General features: G+C 48.1%; 1 protein-coding gene across 1 annotated transcript in view; it reads left to right on the top strand.

The window, feature by feature from the left end:
• Positions 1-16032, top strand: part of NOC2L (NOC2 like nucleolar associated transcriptional repressor) — a 52768-nt gene that overhangs the window by 32919 nt on the left and 3817 nt on the right. Inside the window, exons 16-17 of the mRNA XM_056333046.1 lie at positions 3150-3263; positions 8201-8336. Of these exons, the coding sequence (XP_056189021.1) occupies positions 3150-3263; positions 8201-8336 (250 nt within the window). The remainder of the gene's footprint in view (positions 1-3149; positions 3264-8200; positions 8337-16032) is intronic.

The raw sequence follows: 16032 nt of genomic DNA, 5'->3' as shown, positions 1-16032 counted from the left end.
AGTGCTGTGGAGGGAGCATGGTGGTGCAATGTTTAACTTAACGTGGAGGGACTGTGGAGGTATCCCTGCTTGCATCCCAGGAGCTGTGGTATGGAGGGATAGGCACTCCAGGTGTGTTCAGCCTGACTTCTTCCACGTTATTTTAAGATTGAGAACTTTACTTTTTTTCTTCTTCTTTTTTTGCAAGAAGCAGATTAATATTTGTCAGTGGTTTTTTGAGAGTACAGTGCTAATAGATTGCTATACTAATTAAGGTTTTTGTGAGGGGAGCCAAAAAACATGGAGCCCGCAGCTGAAGTTGAATCTAGACCCCTAATGTGCAGCTCGGGTTTTAGGTTTGTCTGTGCTAGTGCAGGCCCCTTGGATTGGAAGGGGAAAATGCTGGGAAGCAAAAGGACCTGCAGAGTGTGCCGGGCTGCGTTACAGCTCTCTGGCTCCCAGGCAGACCTTTGTGCTGAGCTGGGCAACCTTCGTTTAAAGAACATTATAGCCCAGCACGCTGTCATGCTTAATGAAATGTGAAGCGAGGCAATGAGCTGATGGAAAGCACTGCCTCTTTTCTGTGGGATTTCCAGATCTTCTGCATTCGTCCCCATCTCACGTTTCAGATGGGAGGTTTTTCTGGAGGGTGGGTGATGATCTTGGTTACATCTGTACAGGTGCTAGCACTGGGCTTGATCCGTGCTGGGTGTTGCCTGACAGCACAGTGAGGCAAAAGCAGTAATAGGAGAACTGCAAATGGTTGAAGTGGGTGTGATCACATCCACTCTCTCAAAATTCCTTTTGAGGTGTTCTGACTAGAAAGATGGGAGTGTTTTAATGGTCTTTTTTATCTCTGGATTCCAGCACACCTTAAAACTGAAATAACTGTATCAGGCAGAACAAATAGACACTTGCCCTCTGTAAGAAGAGTCTTTCTCAGAAGCTGTCCATACCAAACACCATCAACAAATTGCCTGATTACAGCTGGCAGCCTGATATGAGCCTGATCTATAAATGGGGTGGCTTTGTATTCCTCAGGAATTGCTGCTCTTGCCATAGCGGTGGGTCAGATTGATGGTAAAGCTGTGCTGTCTGCTGGCTGGCGTCTCCGCTAGCAAGTGCTGCTGGAGTCAGTGGTACATCAGCTGTGCTTACAGTCAGCCTGCCGGGGAGGAGACCAGGGACCAGATGCAGGCTCCAGCCGTGCAGACCTGGAGCCGTGCTACAAACAATCCTGTAGGGACTGAGTCTGGGACCCACGATTATCAGAAAGGGCCTGTTTGGCTTGATGCAATATTGATAGCGCCTGTTGTAGGATGCATAAATAGATTCTACACCATTAGAGTGCAGGTGACACAAGGTGGTCACCATTTAATTGCCAAAGTTCAGCTCCTGGTGCCAACTGCAGAGACCACAGATTGTCTCCGCTTCCCTCACAGTGATGAGCCAAATCAAGCTGGTGTAGGCCGATGTATTTCACTGCACAATATATACCAAGTATTTGTTTGTTTGTGTAAGCCGGGAGCTCTGCGCTGCTATCCATGGCAGAGACCTGCTCCTTCTATCTTGTTCATACGCTGCTCTTCAAAGAAACTTCTTCCCATACTTGGCTCACAGGCTGCAGTGTACACACCATAGCTCCCTAGTTTTGTGGCTCAGCTCCCCAGAAGCAGTTGATTTGAGACCTGCTGAGGAATATTTGAGCTGCTGCTGTGTTTTCTGCTGTGAAGATGGTCTGGCCTTTTGTTCCCACCCTCATACAGGGGCATTGTGTACACACAGATGCCCACAGAGAGCTCCAGATTTGTTCTCAGCCCTGGATTCAGGATACTCTTTTTCCATCTGTATTGACCCTTGAGTGTATCTATGCTAACCTTTGTTGCTGTTGCTTGTTCCCTTCCTCCTTTGCCTGTTTCAGTTCTTACCTGTATGTCTTTCTGAACGCATTAGATTGACTTTTTACTGTGGGGTAATGCAAAGCCTCTGGGCACTGTGGTAATCCAGTTAACAGGTACAGTTCTGGTAAGTTAAAGGGATGTTGGCAGGTTAAGAAGAATGTATTTTAATATGACATACCACCCGCGTTTCAACACTAACATGCCAAATGATTGAAGCGTAAAAGAATTTTTAACCATCTAATTTGCTTCCCACCGTTTACGGTGTCTGCACCTTCTTGTTCTCCCTCTTTGGACAGCGGAAACAGGCTCAGCACTTTGTGCTCTGCTCTCTCAAGGTTGGGATGAGTCCAAGACCCTGCGGGGGAATGTTTGTTTCAAAAATAAACACTTGGCTGTAGAACAGGGGGAACAGGCAATCAGACGTCTTTGGTACTTAGGTCTTGTAAATACTTGCGTGAGGTTTCTGAATTAAAAAGCAAGAACTGAACAAGTGATCAAATGCCTCTGTAGAAGGAGTAGAGGACACATTTTGTCCTGATAGGTCCTCTGATCTGTCCCTTTGATTCCTACTTTCAGATTTCAGAAGTAATTTCTTTTTCATTACAGTAGGCTGCAACATCTGACTTTACTTCTGTGTCAGTGTCTTCTCACTAGTGCTGGAGTAGAAGTGAATGTTCAAGGCCAAGATAGTAGTAGTGGATCCCAGAAGGCATTAAGCTGATTTTAGGAGGAGCCTATCGTGAGGTCTCAGCAATTCTGGGACTCAGGCCTCTTCTAGAATGGAGAAATAGGAATCTGGGAACCCACGTTTCAGACCACCATGCTGAGAAAATCTGGTGATCTTCCATAAGCTAAAGCATCTTACGCACCACCACACAGATGCTCCTTTGTGAGGATTTTATGCTGTCCTTCAGTGCCATTGGTATCCTGTGCTTTGGTATTGCATAAATAAGCTGTTGCATTGGCCACCCTGTCCATTTCATCTTTGGGCTTGCTTTGATTTCTCTGCAGTGCCCGGGCATTGCTTTACCTAAGGAAAGTTGTCAGTCACACCACTCCTGACCCACTAGTTGCTTAAATGACTGTGTCTGAATTCACACTTAGTCCTGCTGGCATCTTAGTTATGGTTGTCGATTTCCCACCCAGGAGCTTGGAAAAGGTGGTTTGGGGAAGGGTCTTAACCTCTGCTCTTGACTCCCTGCGCTTGCCAGTTTTATTGGAAAACTGCTTTGAAAACCTTTCTTAAATTTGCACCCCCTTTCTCCACAGGAACAATGGGAGAAGCAGGTCAAAGAGGAGGGGACACCTCTGACCAAGTATTATACTCAGTGGAAGAAGCTAAGAGAGAAGGAGATTCAACTGGAAATCAGCGGCAAAGAAAGAGTAAGAATGAAATGCCTAACTTATTGAACATCATCTGTGCCATGGGTAGACAAGAGAGCCATGTTCTGGCAGCAGGATGGTGCTGGTCAAAACCAGCTCCACGGTGTGAGCTGAAATTGGCTTGAGCTGTGTGAGCGCATAGGCTGAGCATTCTTGGAAAGAGCATGGGCTGGTGTCTTCAGCTCCCTGCAGATTTGTCTTGCTGGGATCTCTAGGAGCAACATCTGTGTCCCCTGCCTGTAGCCTGCTCATTTGCCCAAGTTAATAGAGGACAGTGAGATAGGATGAATTAGTGCTAGGGTGAATTTCCCTCTGCCTCTGTTTAGGCTTATGCTGTTCAAGACTCATTGTAATTCAAGGCTAGGAAGCCGAGGACGGTACTGACAGAGCAATTGTGTGTACTGGCAGGGGTGGGTTGGATAACAGATTCGGTTGTGTGGGCACCTGGGGCAATAGCCTTGTGGATGTTGTGTTGCTTCTGGAACAAGCATTTGATGTAGTTTCAAAGTTTAGACTGTACACGCAGTTTGTGTTCTGTGTGTTCATCCCCACATTCATGGACCTTCTCACATTGCTTTGGGCAGTTTGCATCACATCTTGCAAATTGCACTGCTTTCTTGATAGCAAAACAGTGTGGGTAGAGCTTGTGTAGGTCTTTAGCTCTTTTGCCAGCTCTGCAGAATGTGACTGGATTGCCATGCTGAAACCTAACTTTGCAAGAAAGTAGAGAGGGGAAAGTGCCTCCCTTCTTAGCAGAGGGAATATCAGAGATGAGTTCTGTTTGCATTTTCTTATTTTACTCAGGTGGGGGTGGCTGTTTGCGAGGTAGGATTTGCTGTCTGGACAGAAGTGTTCAGACTGCCATTTCCCACATCTTCTGCCCAAGGGAAGGCTCCTTGGCTGTTCCGCATGGCACTGCACTCCAAGATGCAGAAGGTGGGGGTGGGAGCTTGCTTACATTAGGAGTCTAAAGGAAAGCTGTCTTGATGCTAATGCAATGAAAGTAGCTGAGCTAGGCTCTTGGCCAGGGAGCAGGAAATAGATATAATTGGTTCTCCAGCGTATGGTGGGGAACAATTAAAATAATCGATGGGACATGAAGATGATTGGCTCTGAGACAAGTCCCAGAGTGTGGCAGAAGACCTGGAAGATTACAGAAATGCTCAGTATCATGTAGCATCCAAAGGTAAGAGCAGGAGGCTGAAATTTCCTGGGGCAACCATGCAGAGGGAACAAAAAACACACCTGTTTTCTGTGCAACCCCATCAGGAGAATGTGGCCTTTGCAGAAAGGAAATTGGAGGCAGGGGAGGGGAGCTAAGAAACAGCAAGAAGCGATGGCTGTGAGCAGGGCTAATCTCTTGCCCAAAACTGGCCCTGCTGGCATGAGCTGACACTTTCAAGGTACTGAAGCAGCTATCACAAGGGGAGAGATCAGCCCTCACTGTAGACAAGCCCCCACCTCATTTTAAAGGGGGGAGGGGAGCTGGAGCTCCTGGGGGTGGCCAGGACCAGCTGAGGTGGAGAGCTCCCAGTCAGGGGGATCACTTTGGTATAGTAGGGCTCAAGACAGTGACTTCTGAAACCAGGGCAAATCTGAAAAGCAGTGACAGGGACTTGTTTTCTCTTGGAGAAAGTGGGCTGAACAGATAAACTGGAGAGAGAGACAGACTTTGGAATTAGCTTTCTGAAAAGCCTGTGGCTGCCTGGCATCTTTGCTTGGTGAATGGGGCCGTTGTCTCTCTCGGTGGGGACTGCTAGCTTAATGATGCAGCATTGTGAGCCCCAGCAGGAGAGTGAACACCATGAGGCCCATTAGGGCTGAGAAAATCCATGTCCCATTAGCAGCCATTGGGGGGAAAAAATAACAACAGAAAAAATCAGCCTGGCTCTCAGCTGCTACGAGCTGCAGCTTGCCTTGTATAACAACGCTGACCCTGTCTGCCCATTCCATTTGCTTTTTCCAATGGTTTTTAACGGGATGTAGACTAATCGGCTTCGTGAGACTCAGTAGATAGTAACCCTCTAGCTGGAGATTAAAAGACTGACCCCCAAATTACCTAATTACTGCTACTGTGTGATGAACATAGGCTGTATCTGTGAGCTGTGGCTCAGTAAAAATCTCATTCCTTTGCTTTGTGATCACCCTGCAGCTAGTAGGGTTTTCTGCTGCCTTTACTTTGAGGTGCCCATCTTGAAGGCACTCCTGTGGAGCCTTATAATGGTGGAGGTAGCACAACTCGGGATGATTCAACACCAGGTCCTTTTTAATATGCTCAGGTTGGGTTCAGCCAGGACTGATGTCACCCAAAACTGTAGGCTGCCTTTGGAAATGGGGACTTTTCCCAGGCTGTATGAAAATACGAAGTCCAAACTGACAGCCTCTGCTCCCGGCTGTACATGCCCTGCACAGGATACTGGAGAAATTTTTCACAGTGATAAGTTTCTCTCTTTTGCTCCCTTGAATTGGAGAAGACTGTTCCACATCACGTTCATGAGATGTTTTACTCATACACAGCTCCATTTCCACATTAAACCTACTAAGTGCTGTGTTCCATGGAGACTTCCCATGTTCAGGATGTGTGAGGAGGGCCAGTAAGACCTTGGATTATTTTTGCATTTTATTTAATGCTGCTGAGGAATAACAGTGACTGGGGTCATGGAGAAAAGGACTAGACAACAGTGACTTGGGCAGTTGATGCAGCAGTTTTTTGTTGTCAAAACTGGGTTTCTGCTTCTGTTTGTGACACTTTCAACCTCAGTTATTTCCTGGTTAGGCATCACTGGGCTCGCTGCTGCTGTTGAAGAGTGATAGCTACCCATGCTGCCAGACAGGGATTCTGCAGGTAGCATGGCTGTTGGTGCAGAAGAAGGCCCAAAGGTGCTGCCTGTGACTGTGAGAACCTCCAGAGTCGGCTCAGTTGTACTGATGACATGCCGCAGGCTACAGTTCCCAGTACCTGGGAGGGTACTCCTGAGGAGTGACATCTCTGGGACATGAGAGGCCTTGACCCATCTGGAACTACTGAGAAAGGACATGGTAGTCCAGGTCTTGGGCTGCAGAAAGCACCAGTGCTTCTCCCCAGGGCTGAGATGATGGCAGCATGACCTGGCTGGGGCGCTTGAAGAGGCAAGGAATGTATAAACCGAAAGGGATCAGATATGTGCACTGTGTTTGTGATCACAGCCTAATGCTGGGTTGGAAACATAGCTGCTGATATATTTTAGCTTCTGAGACCTTTGTGTTTTATTTCTGGAGCCTCTAATGGAATCTCTGTTTCTGGAGCATCTCCCTCTGCCCTCCCACCTTCCATAAAATTACATGCTAGAACAAATGAGAGGAGTGAAGCAAGTCTCGTCCACCAAAACTGGTAGAGGCCAAGGAAAATGTTTTCACCCTAGCAGCTCCCCTGCCCCATGATAGAGCTTTCTGAAGCATAGCCACTCTAGGAAAGAGGATGGTTACAGTATGTCATTAGGTCAGCTGAGGGCAGCCATTTGGCAGTGACTCTGGATTGTTGCTCTTGCTGCGTTTTGCTTCCCAGATCTCTTCTCTAGCATGCAATGACTGCTGTTTGGAAAGCCAGTCATGCGCTGCTTTCTTCACGCATCTTCCCAGCACAGAGGCTGCTCAGCAGGTCTCTTCAGGGCTGGTGGAAGGAAAGGCATCTCATAGTGGAGAAGAGCAGGTGGGAAGATGATTCAGAATTAGGACCCTGCAAATGGTGGTTGGTGATTTGCTTCCCTCTCCCCTTCTCTGGTCAGCTTTTGACTTTCCAGCCTGGTGCTGCAGGTTATTGCTTGTAAGTGCTCAGCTCCCAGAATCAATATTGCCCAGCTGGGGATCATAACCGTGAAACAGGCTGGGAGAAATTGCTGGAATTGGCTGCAAGAGCAAATCCGGGTCTCTGTGTCTCTCAGTGTTTCCCCCCCCAACTCTTTCTGTCTGCTGAGAGCTGTCTTTCTATGTAGACTCTGCTTTGCTGCTTTTCCCGCTGGGGGAAGCTCACAGGAGGGTTGAAGTGGATGTGGTCATAGAAGAGTGTGTTGAGGGGTGGTCTGTCTGGTGGGAAAGCAAATGAGTTATTACTTGCAGGGCGAATGTTTCCAAGCAAGCTAATGTGTGCTAATGCATGAGTGCTTCCCAGGAGGTGTGCAGCCAGGAATGGGCAGCAGGCAGTTGATGTTCAGAGAGCACTTGGGATTTAATTTGCATTCTGATTATCTTTGCCCTGCTGGCCTGAGCCCTGCAAGTAAATCCTCCCCCTAATCCCCCTCTAGAGAGGTGTAAAGAGCAGTGAGGTGGTGTCAATTGCAAGTACTTAATGGCATTGATATTGGCTGTCTGCAGCAGCAAGGCTCTTGGCCCATTGATCCCCATCAGGGCTAGTAACCGGCTAGTAACTGGGGAAGCCATGGTGTAGACAGACCTTAAGCATCCTCAGCACCTTGCCATTTAACTGCTGAAATCTGCAGCTGAAAAGACAGTGCCTTTGCTATAGCTGTCACAGGTTTTGGTGCTGGTGGAAATCTGCCACTTCAGAGATGACCAGCACAGTCTTGCTTGATTGTGCTTGGCTGCCCAAGCTCACAGGGTCTGCATGGCTTTCAGTCCAGAGATCTAGGACAGCCAGCTTGTCATGGATGCCTTGCATTTTTATCCATGTTAAGGTACCAGCAGTAGATGGCCCGTTAGCAAAAGTACTTTATTGAGTAAAGATCAATAGAGCAGTGGTGCTTTGCGTGTATCATTCACCTTTGTAACTGACTCACAAATCTTTCTGTTGCTCCCCTAGTTGGCAGCAAGGCAGACCCAAATGTTCTTGGCAGTGTGGCTTACACATACTGGACAAAGCCAAGTTCCTGTGTAAGCTCAGTGTTTTATGTTTGAAAGTACAAATTAAGGTTGTTCTTACTCTTGGTTTTGTTTTTTTCCAGCTTGAAGACTTGAACTTCCCAGAAATTAAGCGTAAGAAGCAAAATGAAAGCAAAGAGGAAGATAAGAAGGAATTCAAGGACCTCTTTGAGCTGGACAGTGACTCTGATGAGGAGAATGTCGGATTGCCTATAAAAGGTATGCCCAGCCCCATAGCTCCTCCTTGTCCAGAATTCTGTAGGGCTCTGTCCTAAGGGGGATGTGTGCTGGCTGTGTTGGGTTCGAAAGATACACTGTCAGAGAGAGAGCGGGATGATGCTGCTGCTTTTTGGAGGCATTTTAAAGTGACAGGCAGAAGGGTGTTGGGAGGCTTTTATCTTTCTCTCCCTCTCCTACTTTGTCAGTCCAGCTCATTTTAAAGTTTTAGTCCTGCAGTCTTTTTCTGTACATGACCCATCATCTGTCCTTTCCTTAGCACCTTTGTTTTGTCATGATAGCCCAAGAACCAGAGGAGGTTTGGCTGAACACAGACCCGGCTTTCAAAGGCTTCAAAGTAGCAGCTATGGTTCATATTGTAATTCCCAAAGAGTGAGTTCTCCTTCTTGTGCTTACAACCTGTGCAGGTTCTGGACTGAAGTCTTACCTTGGAGAATGCAAAAGTGTTTTCACTTTTCTTGCACCACGAGTGGAGGTGCACAAGTCCATGTTTTGTTTCTGCACTGATAAAGAGGAATAAGAATGTTGTTCTACCTGACAGCATGCTGGATCTTTGCTGTATATGTCATTGCAAACAATAGCTATCGCAGGGGCTGGCTACCAGAACAAGGATCTTTGATGGAAGAATGATTATCCTCTCTTTGTGTGCACTTCTGATTTATTTATTTTATAGTGACTGACATTGCAAGTATTTTGGACAAGCCAAGAAGTGTAGAGCCCCTGGAGAAAATGGAGTGATGTCACTCTCTGGCTGTGACCACGAGGGGGCCACAGTAAATTGTGGAACCTGCCTAAGAAGTTCACCGCATAGTCTGAGGAAAAACTTAAATGTTCTTTTTATAATTTGCAATGTTTGGGATTTCACAGGTTTTCTGAATGCATTGTTATTCATATAGTAGGGCGACTTGCAGGAATATGGAGTTTTCTTGTTCGGAGCTTTAATCTACAGATAAAATCCTAGTCTGTCAGATGCATTGTAAGGCACGAGGATAAATCTTGAGGCCACAGAACCAATGAGCATGGTCTCCCTCACAGGCATCTGTGACACAGGAGGAAGGAAAGGTTGGAAAACTCTTGTTTGATGACTTGAGGTTGAAGTCAGTGAAGTTTTGTAGGTGACCCAGCAAAGAACGGGAGGAGAGCAAAAGTGAGCACATGGCCCACCAAGGTACTGACAGATCAGTGTGACATCAAAATGATTTGCTGAGATACATCCTTGCGATCTGGGGTTGTCCTGCCTGCCGTATGAGTCAATGCCTCAGAAGAATCCCGGTGGGCTCTAAAAATCAGTGATAACTGCAGTTCCAAAGGCAGGTTACTGGGAGCCAGGGAGACCCAGGGTCTCTTCTTCTGCTTCCCAGGAACTGACTTTTATGTACACTTGGGAGGTTTCTTGGACTGATGGATTTCTGGATGTACACTGGGACTCTGAGGCATGTCCATGATGGATGTTACTCATGATACAATATCTGTGACAGCTGTCTGTCTGGCACCTAAAGTATACAGTTTCCACCTTGTTTCTGATGGCTGCTTGGTCACTGTAGAAATCAGTTGAATGTGAAGGTTTGCAATCTACTTGTTAGGCATGGCTTATAGCCCCCTGCCTGTTCATATGCTTGTGACATCTGTCCATTAGGTTCTTGGGCAGCTTTAAGGGGCTGACATATATTGTGAAGCGAGCGCAAATGAGGACTGAGGTCCACGTGATCTGTCAAAGGGCTCTCCCTGCTCTGTATCTGGTCGTGGTATCTAGTCACAGAGCATGCATCAGCACTGCAGTGTCAGTAATGAGTCTTGCCTTCCAACATTCCTGGGTCAGCTGCCTCTCCCATAGCCTTTGTTCTTAGTAGGGTGTTTTCTGGAGGGAGGAAACAGGCCCTGAAGGCAATTTCCATCTCAAGGAGCAACTGTGCTCAGCCCTACCGTGGATCCTGAGGTGCTGGGTGGAGGCAGCAGAGCACTTGGTCTGTACTGTAGTATAGGATGAAGTCCCCTTCAGACAATGGTGGGGCTCTGCAGTGAGAAAGGGACAGGGAACAGGGAGGCTGGGAAAAGTGCCTGTGTCTTGGGAGATGCATACAATGAGCTCTTGTTCTTACTCTGTGTGGGGTGTGAGATGTTCCCAGCCGTGCTCAGCATTCAGTAAATGTCAAAGCTGGCTGCAGATGGAAGTCAGAGAAGCCAGTGCTTCGGTTTGCTGCAGTTCCCTGTCTTTGTGGCCATTGTTCTACTGGGTGGTCAGATGCCCTGCAGCTGCTATGGCCTGTGTATTTGCCTCTTTACCTGTGAGGTTTGAAGGCATAACAATCTCCTCTTTTCAAATAAGGCAAAAGGAGAGTCTAGGACAATAGAAGGACTTTGGTTCATCTTGAGTCAGCCTCAGACTACTTCCAAGAGAGACATGTTGAGCAGCTGATGGCAGAAATCTAGGCAGGAAGATAAGACTGCCCTGGATGAACCTTCTGGGAGAGGAAAACAAGAAATATAGCTAAGAATGCCCGATGATGCTGACCTCCTTGAAAAGTGGCAGGGCAAGACAGGTTGGTGCTATGAAAGTAGCTGTGGCACTGATATGTTGTGGGGGTCTGGGAAGGTTATCAGAGCAGAGATCAGCCCTTCTGACACAACACTACTTCCAGACATGGATCGGAAGAGATGGGGCTGGTAGACTGTGCCCTCCTCCCTTCTCTGGGAATGGAAGCCCGGGCATCATTTAGGAGTGCCAAGGCTGATGTGGGAAAAGATTTACTGGAAAGCTCAGCCATACCCAGAGACATCCATGCTTTCCTCATTAGCAAGGCTTAGCAGCAGCACCCAAAACTCTGTTCAAAGTTCTTACTGGTAAGAGCCAGTTCCAGAGTCCTGGGGATGTGTAGGTCTCTGCGGAAAAGGGGGAGGGAGGGACTTCTGGAAGGAAAGAGTTCCCTGTCAGAAAAGTCCTGGCTACATAGTTGCAGCGGTTGTTCTGAACTCATCCTCTTAGGCAGCCCCATGGGTTAAATCTGTGAGCGTGGTTGCCCTGGTCTGGAAAATGCTCCTCCCCCTGATGATGACTACATAAAAATCTGAACTTCAGAACCTGCTGCTGGTGCAGCATCATTGTGGCTTTCTGGTGGAATGTTGGGTATGGAAGCACGGTGAAAAGGGCTCCCATCTCTCACCTACCACAGCATTTGGCTTGGTAGAGTCTTTCCTATGTTGACAGGATGTTTTTCTTCTGATTAGTAATTGTTTGGCCTGTCAGGTCCCAGACCAAATTCATGAGAGTGGAAAACTGCTTGCTAAAAGCCTAATCATCAGTTTTCTGTTATTTAGCTGCTGTTCAAAGCCCACTATTTATTTTTATTTAAATTAGGTGTTGTATCAGGGAAATGTTGATTTCAGTTTACACTGTCCCTAATCTTTCTGGAAGAGGGTAGGCCTGGAGAGTGTTCTTGGGTTAACTATTACTACCCAGAACATCTTGCTCATTAACTAACTTCTGCCTTCTGAGGCACTTTTGAAGATCTTTGTATTTCTCACAGCAGAGCAGGCTTCTGAAGAGCTCTTTCCAGTCCCAGGCAGGGAGGGAATGGCATGCTTCTCCCAGACTGAGAGGGTTGGGGAGCTCTCACAGTTTGCCATTATTCATTCCGGGCGGGGGAGGCAAAGGGAGGCAATGAAAAGTGTCCCTGCATGTGGGAGCAGGGGTAATGTGCAGATCCTATTGTCCTCCAGCAGCACTGGTGCGGTTGTGTATTACCTTCCCTTCTGTTCTGAGCGTCCCCCTCTTGTCCACCCCCACCTCCACCATTTTCATCTGTGCTGTAGCAGAGAAGGGATATTTGCTGCATCCAGCCCCTGGCACTGCTGCAGGAAATGGCCACCAGCAGACTGGTGTTTGCAGCTCGAGCAGCCTTTGGCCCCAGTGTGCTGCTCCCAGATGGGAACCACCCGCCCCTGCTCTCCTCCCACTGGGGAGCAGCAGCAGCGGCAGCACCTGTCAGAGGCACCTGCTTCGGAACCCTCCTGGAACAGCATCCCTCAAGCAGGCAAGGAGAGGCCACTGGGGACTGCTCTGGAGTTGAACAGGAAGCATCCTAGATTTCCCAGAAAGTAGGAGAGACTGTGGCACAGGCTGAGGAGCAGATTCAGATGCGGTAGGTTCCTGTGGGGAGAACTGGTGTGGACATAACATTGCGGTAATGGATTCTCACAGGGCAGGTGCTCCTGGAGGTATCCTTGGAGTGATTCCACAGTGGCAGTCAGCTCCAGCCAGGTGTTACAGCCACGAATCTTTCTGCCCTTCAGCTCCAGGGCTGCACTATAATTGCATGTGTTGAGGAGAGGGATAAAGGGCAGGTGCATAAAGATGCAGGTGCCAGCTAAACACCTCCAGTGCTCTTGCAATATATGGAGGCAACTAGGAAAGAGGAAAAAGTGTGTTCAGGGCAGGGCGTTCAGCAGCTTAGAGATGTTCTGAACTGAGGATTGCGGAGAGACTGTTTTGTTCAATATCCACTGACGGATCTGTTGGTTCCCTGATTGTGCCTGATCCTTCCTGTTAATGTGGCTTCCACAGCATCCTCTGGTAACACAGTAAGACATGCCACAACTGTAATGTAGATATTTTTTGGAGAAAAAAAAACCACTTTTTTTTTCTTTAAGCTTACTGCCCACTGAACTCATTGATTGGCATCTTGTGCTAGCTACAGCCATCAGTCTGCTTTAATGGACCATGTAGGATCCAGACATAAACCTATCTCTTAGAAGTCTGTCTTCTTCTGAATCCTAACCACAGTTCTGCATTAGGCCAGAGATGAAAGGCTGATAGCAGGCCATCCACTCCCCTTGGCTCAGGCCTTCGTCCTAGTCCTTCAGGTCTTGCAGGACACAGCAGTAGCTAAGCTCTCTGATCCTTCCATACTTTAACCTTAGACTTAGCAGCCTCACGGCAGCCAAAACCATGATAAGCCATTTATCTTTGACAGCAGCAGCCTTTTCCCTAGCTCTGTAAGCTTTGCAGGTTGTCTTCTTTCCTGAGTCTGAATCCTGACTTCAGCCTTTGCTGTAGGCCACAGGTCCTTGGTAGAAAAAGCCTCCCACCCCCTCTGAATCTTCATTCTGTCTTCTCAGGCCTTGCCAAATCCAACAATGAATGAATGAATCTCTTCTGAATCCTAACGAGGCTAGCAATAACAAATGTTTCTGTGTCTGGTGTCACATTTATAGAAGTCTCATTGGGTTTTCTGTGTGGTTTGGGCCCCCTGCTCTGTCAGTACCAGCATTTCTGTTTATTTTAGGGGTTCCTGAAAGGACAGAGAGGATGGTGTACAGTTTTTTAGAATTTGTTCAGTAAGTTCATCAACACAAATCCATACTGGCTTCTTTCAGAACCTGGAAGTTAGGAATGCTGGTTAGCTCCCTGTCAGTGCATCTTGCATTGCATTGGGACACCTCAACCAAGATCAAGTTTGGTAAGGGGTGCTGCTGCGTAGCCCACTGAGGAGGAGTGGTCCCTGCTCAGTGAGTATGTATGAAAAATTCAGGTGTAATAATTGAGGCAGGAGAGGGAGGGATGCCTTGACACAGTTGGAGTGTAGTTTGAGACAGGACTTTGAGGTCACGTGTCCAGGATCCTGGCACAGTGGTCCTTCTAACAAGGTGATGTTGCCTGTCAGCTGTCTATTTCTGGTTGCTTTGTTTTCGTCTACACCTGGCTGTGGTGCAGCCACATCAGGGAGTAAATGGCTAGCAGTGTACTGATGCATGCAGCAGATATGGCTGCACAGGAAAAGGAAGGCAAGTGGTGAATTTGAAAACCTTTTTTAATCTTGTGGATCGGAGGGGAGATTCCCCCTACCTTGTGCAAGTGGAGCTGAAAGCTGCCTGCTCATTTCAGCAGGATGTGTGCCCCCCGGCATCCTCTCCAAGGGGGCAGGAAAGGTGGCGAACACAATTCCATCATATCAAGACAAGCTGTCTTCTGCGATGGAGAAAGCATTTGGCAGGCAGGAGAGACTCCCTTGCTTGGGTCTCTGCAAGGTCTGAAGAGGGGAGAGAAAAAAGTTTGCATGTTTCAGGAACCCCCAAGCAGGCAAGGGCAGAAAGAGCCAGGAGATGCAGAGGAAAGAGCGTGGATTTGATCAATCTGTGTGTCGCTAGTGGGGGTGGGGAAGTTCACGTGTTCCTCCCATTTACCAGCTGACAGATCTCTGGGAGGAAAGGCGGCTGCTCCTGGAAATTATTAATGGCTTAGAAAGAGGTGCTGGACTGCCTCGTCATGAGGCAATTAAAGGCGAGAAGGGAGTGCAGCTGCAGCGTCTCTCTGGGCCTGGCCGTAATGAGTGATCTGTCCACATTAGGTGTTGGTGTGCCTTTAATGAACTTGAACAGGTTTCTTCATTTGTCCCTCACATAATCATATTACATCAATTTAATGCCAGAGTGGTGAGGGCTAGGGGTGTGGAAAGAGAGGTCAGACATTTTCATTTCCTAGCAGAATAATCGGGGCCCTTTTCAGTGGCAAAATTCCTGCTGTGGGTTGTCAGCTTGAGGATCTAGAGGCAGAGTGAGGAAGAAGAGGGGAGGAGCACTGGTTAACCACAGCACCCTCAGCATCGTCTTCTGAAACCTGGCTGATACACTTCTGCCTCAGAAGATGGAAGCTCGAGCTCTGCCTGAAGGCTGTACTGGGGCCCCTGTGTGTGCCCACCAGTGGGAGGCGAGCAGGAGGCTGGAGAAGTTCAGTAAATTCCTCTTCGCGGCCTGCTGCCTGTGTTGTAGCACACAGGAGTGACCTTGTACCTAATTCCTGCCCCATAGCTGGTTTCTCTGCATACCCTAAGATGAGCTGGTAGCTGGATCTGTCAGTGCTTTTGCTAGTGCTGCTTGATGGATGAGAGCTTGCCCCTTGATTGTTGCCTGAGCTTCTCAGGTGCCCATCAATATGATGTGGTGCAGCGAATAGCACTACAATCCATCTCCTGTGGAGCGGGTGTTCTCCGCATGGCTGCAAGCGCCTGAGAGCGCTCCGTCCATGAGATGTAGCTTCCGATCCCTTGGGGGGCAATTGCACAGAGGCTGCATGCTGGCAGAGCTGACAGATGGGTGAAAGCAGAGCAACCAGGGTGATGACGGGGAGCTGGGAATGCTAGCAGCCAGCTTATTAATGGCTCTGTATCCAGTTCAGTGAGTAACATAGGGCAGCTGCTGAGGAGGGAGGATGGGCAAAAAATAGATGCCATGATGGGGCCCAAGAATCACAATGTGAGAAGGATGTACAGCCAGTTTCCAAGCAGAGTCTGAAGTGTGAATTAATAGCTTCTTCAGCAGCTTTTATAAGCAAGAACGAGCAACCTGCAGCACTGAGCTGGGCTTAGCTCAGGGGTGGTGGCTGGAGGGAGGCAAGAGGAGGCTGGTTCTCTTCTGCTCCCTCAGTAGAGAATGTATGTTCTGTCATTTAAATGCCTGGTGACTCACACTGTCCTCAGGAGGGGAGAGAGGGGAGAGGCATTCCTCCAGTGAAGTGAACTCTACACCAGTAAAAGAAGTCCAGTTCCAGAGGCTCAGAGGCAGATAATTTTTCCCCAGGTCAAGCATGCAGAGGCTCTTAATACTTCCTCCCACGCTGCCTTGGGTGACGTGGCTAGCCATCTACAGAGGGAACTTGCAGCAATATCTGTTCCTAGACCTTTTT

This window comes from Falco biarmicus, chromosome 3, assembly GCF_023638135.1.
Source record: "Falco biarmicus isolate bFalBia1 chromosome 3, bFalBia1.pri, whole genome shotgun sequence".
NCBI lineage: Eukaryota > Metazoa > Chordata > Aves > Falconiformes > Falconidae > Falco > Falco biarmicus.
This window is presented reverse-complemented; position numbering and strand designations above follow the sequence as displayed.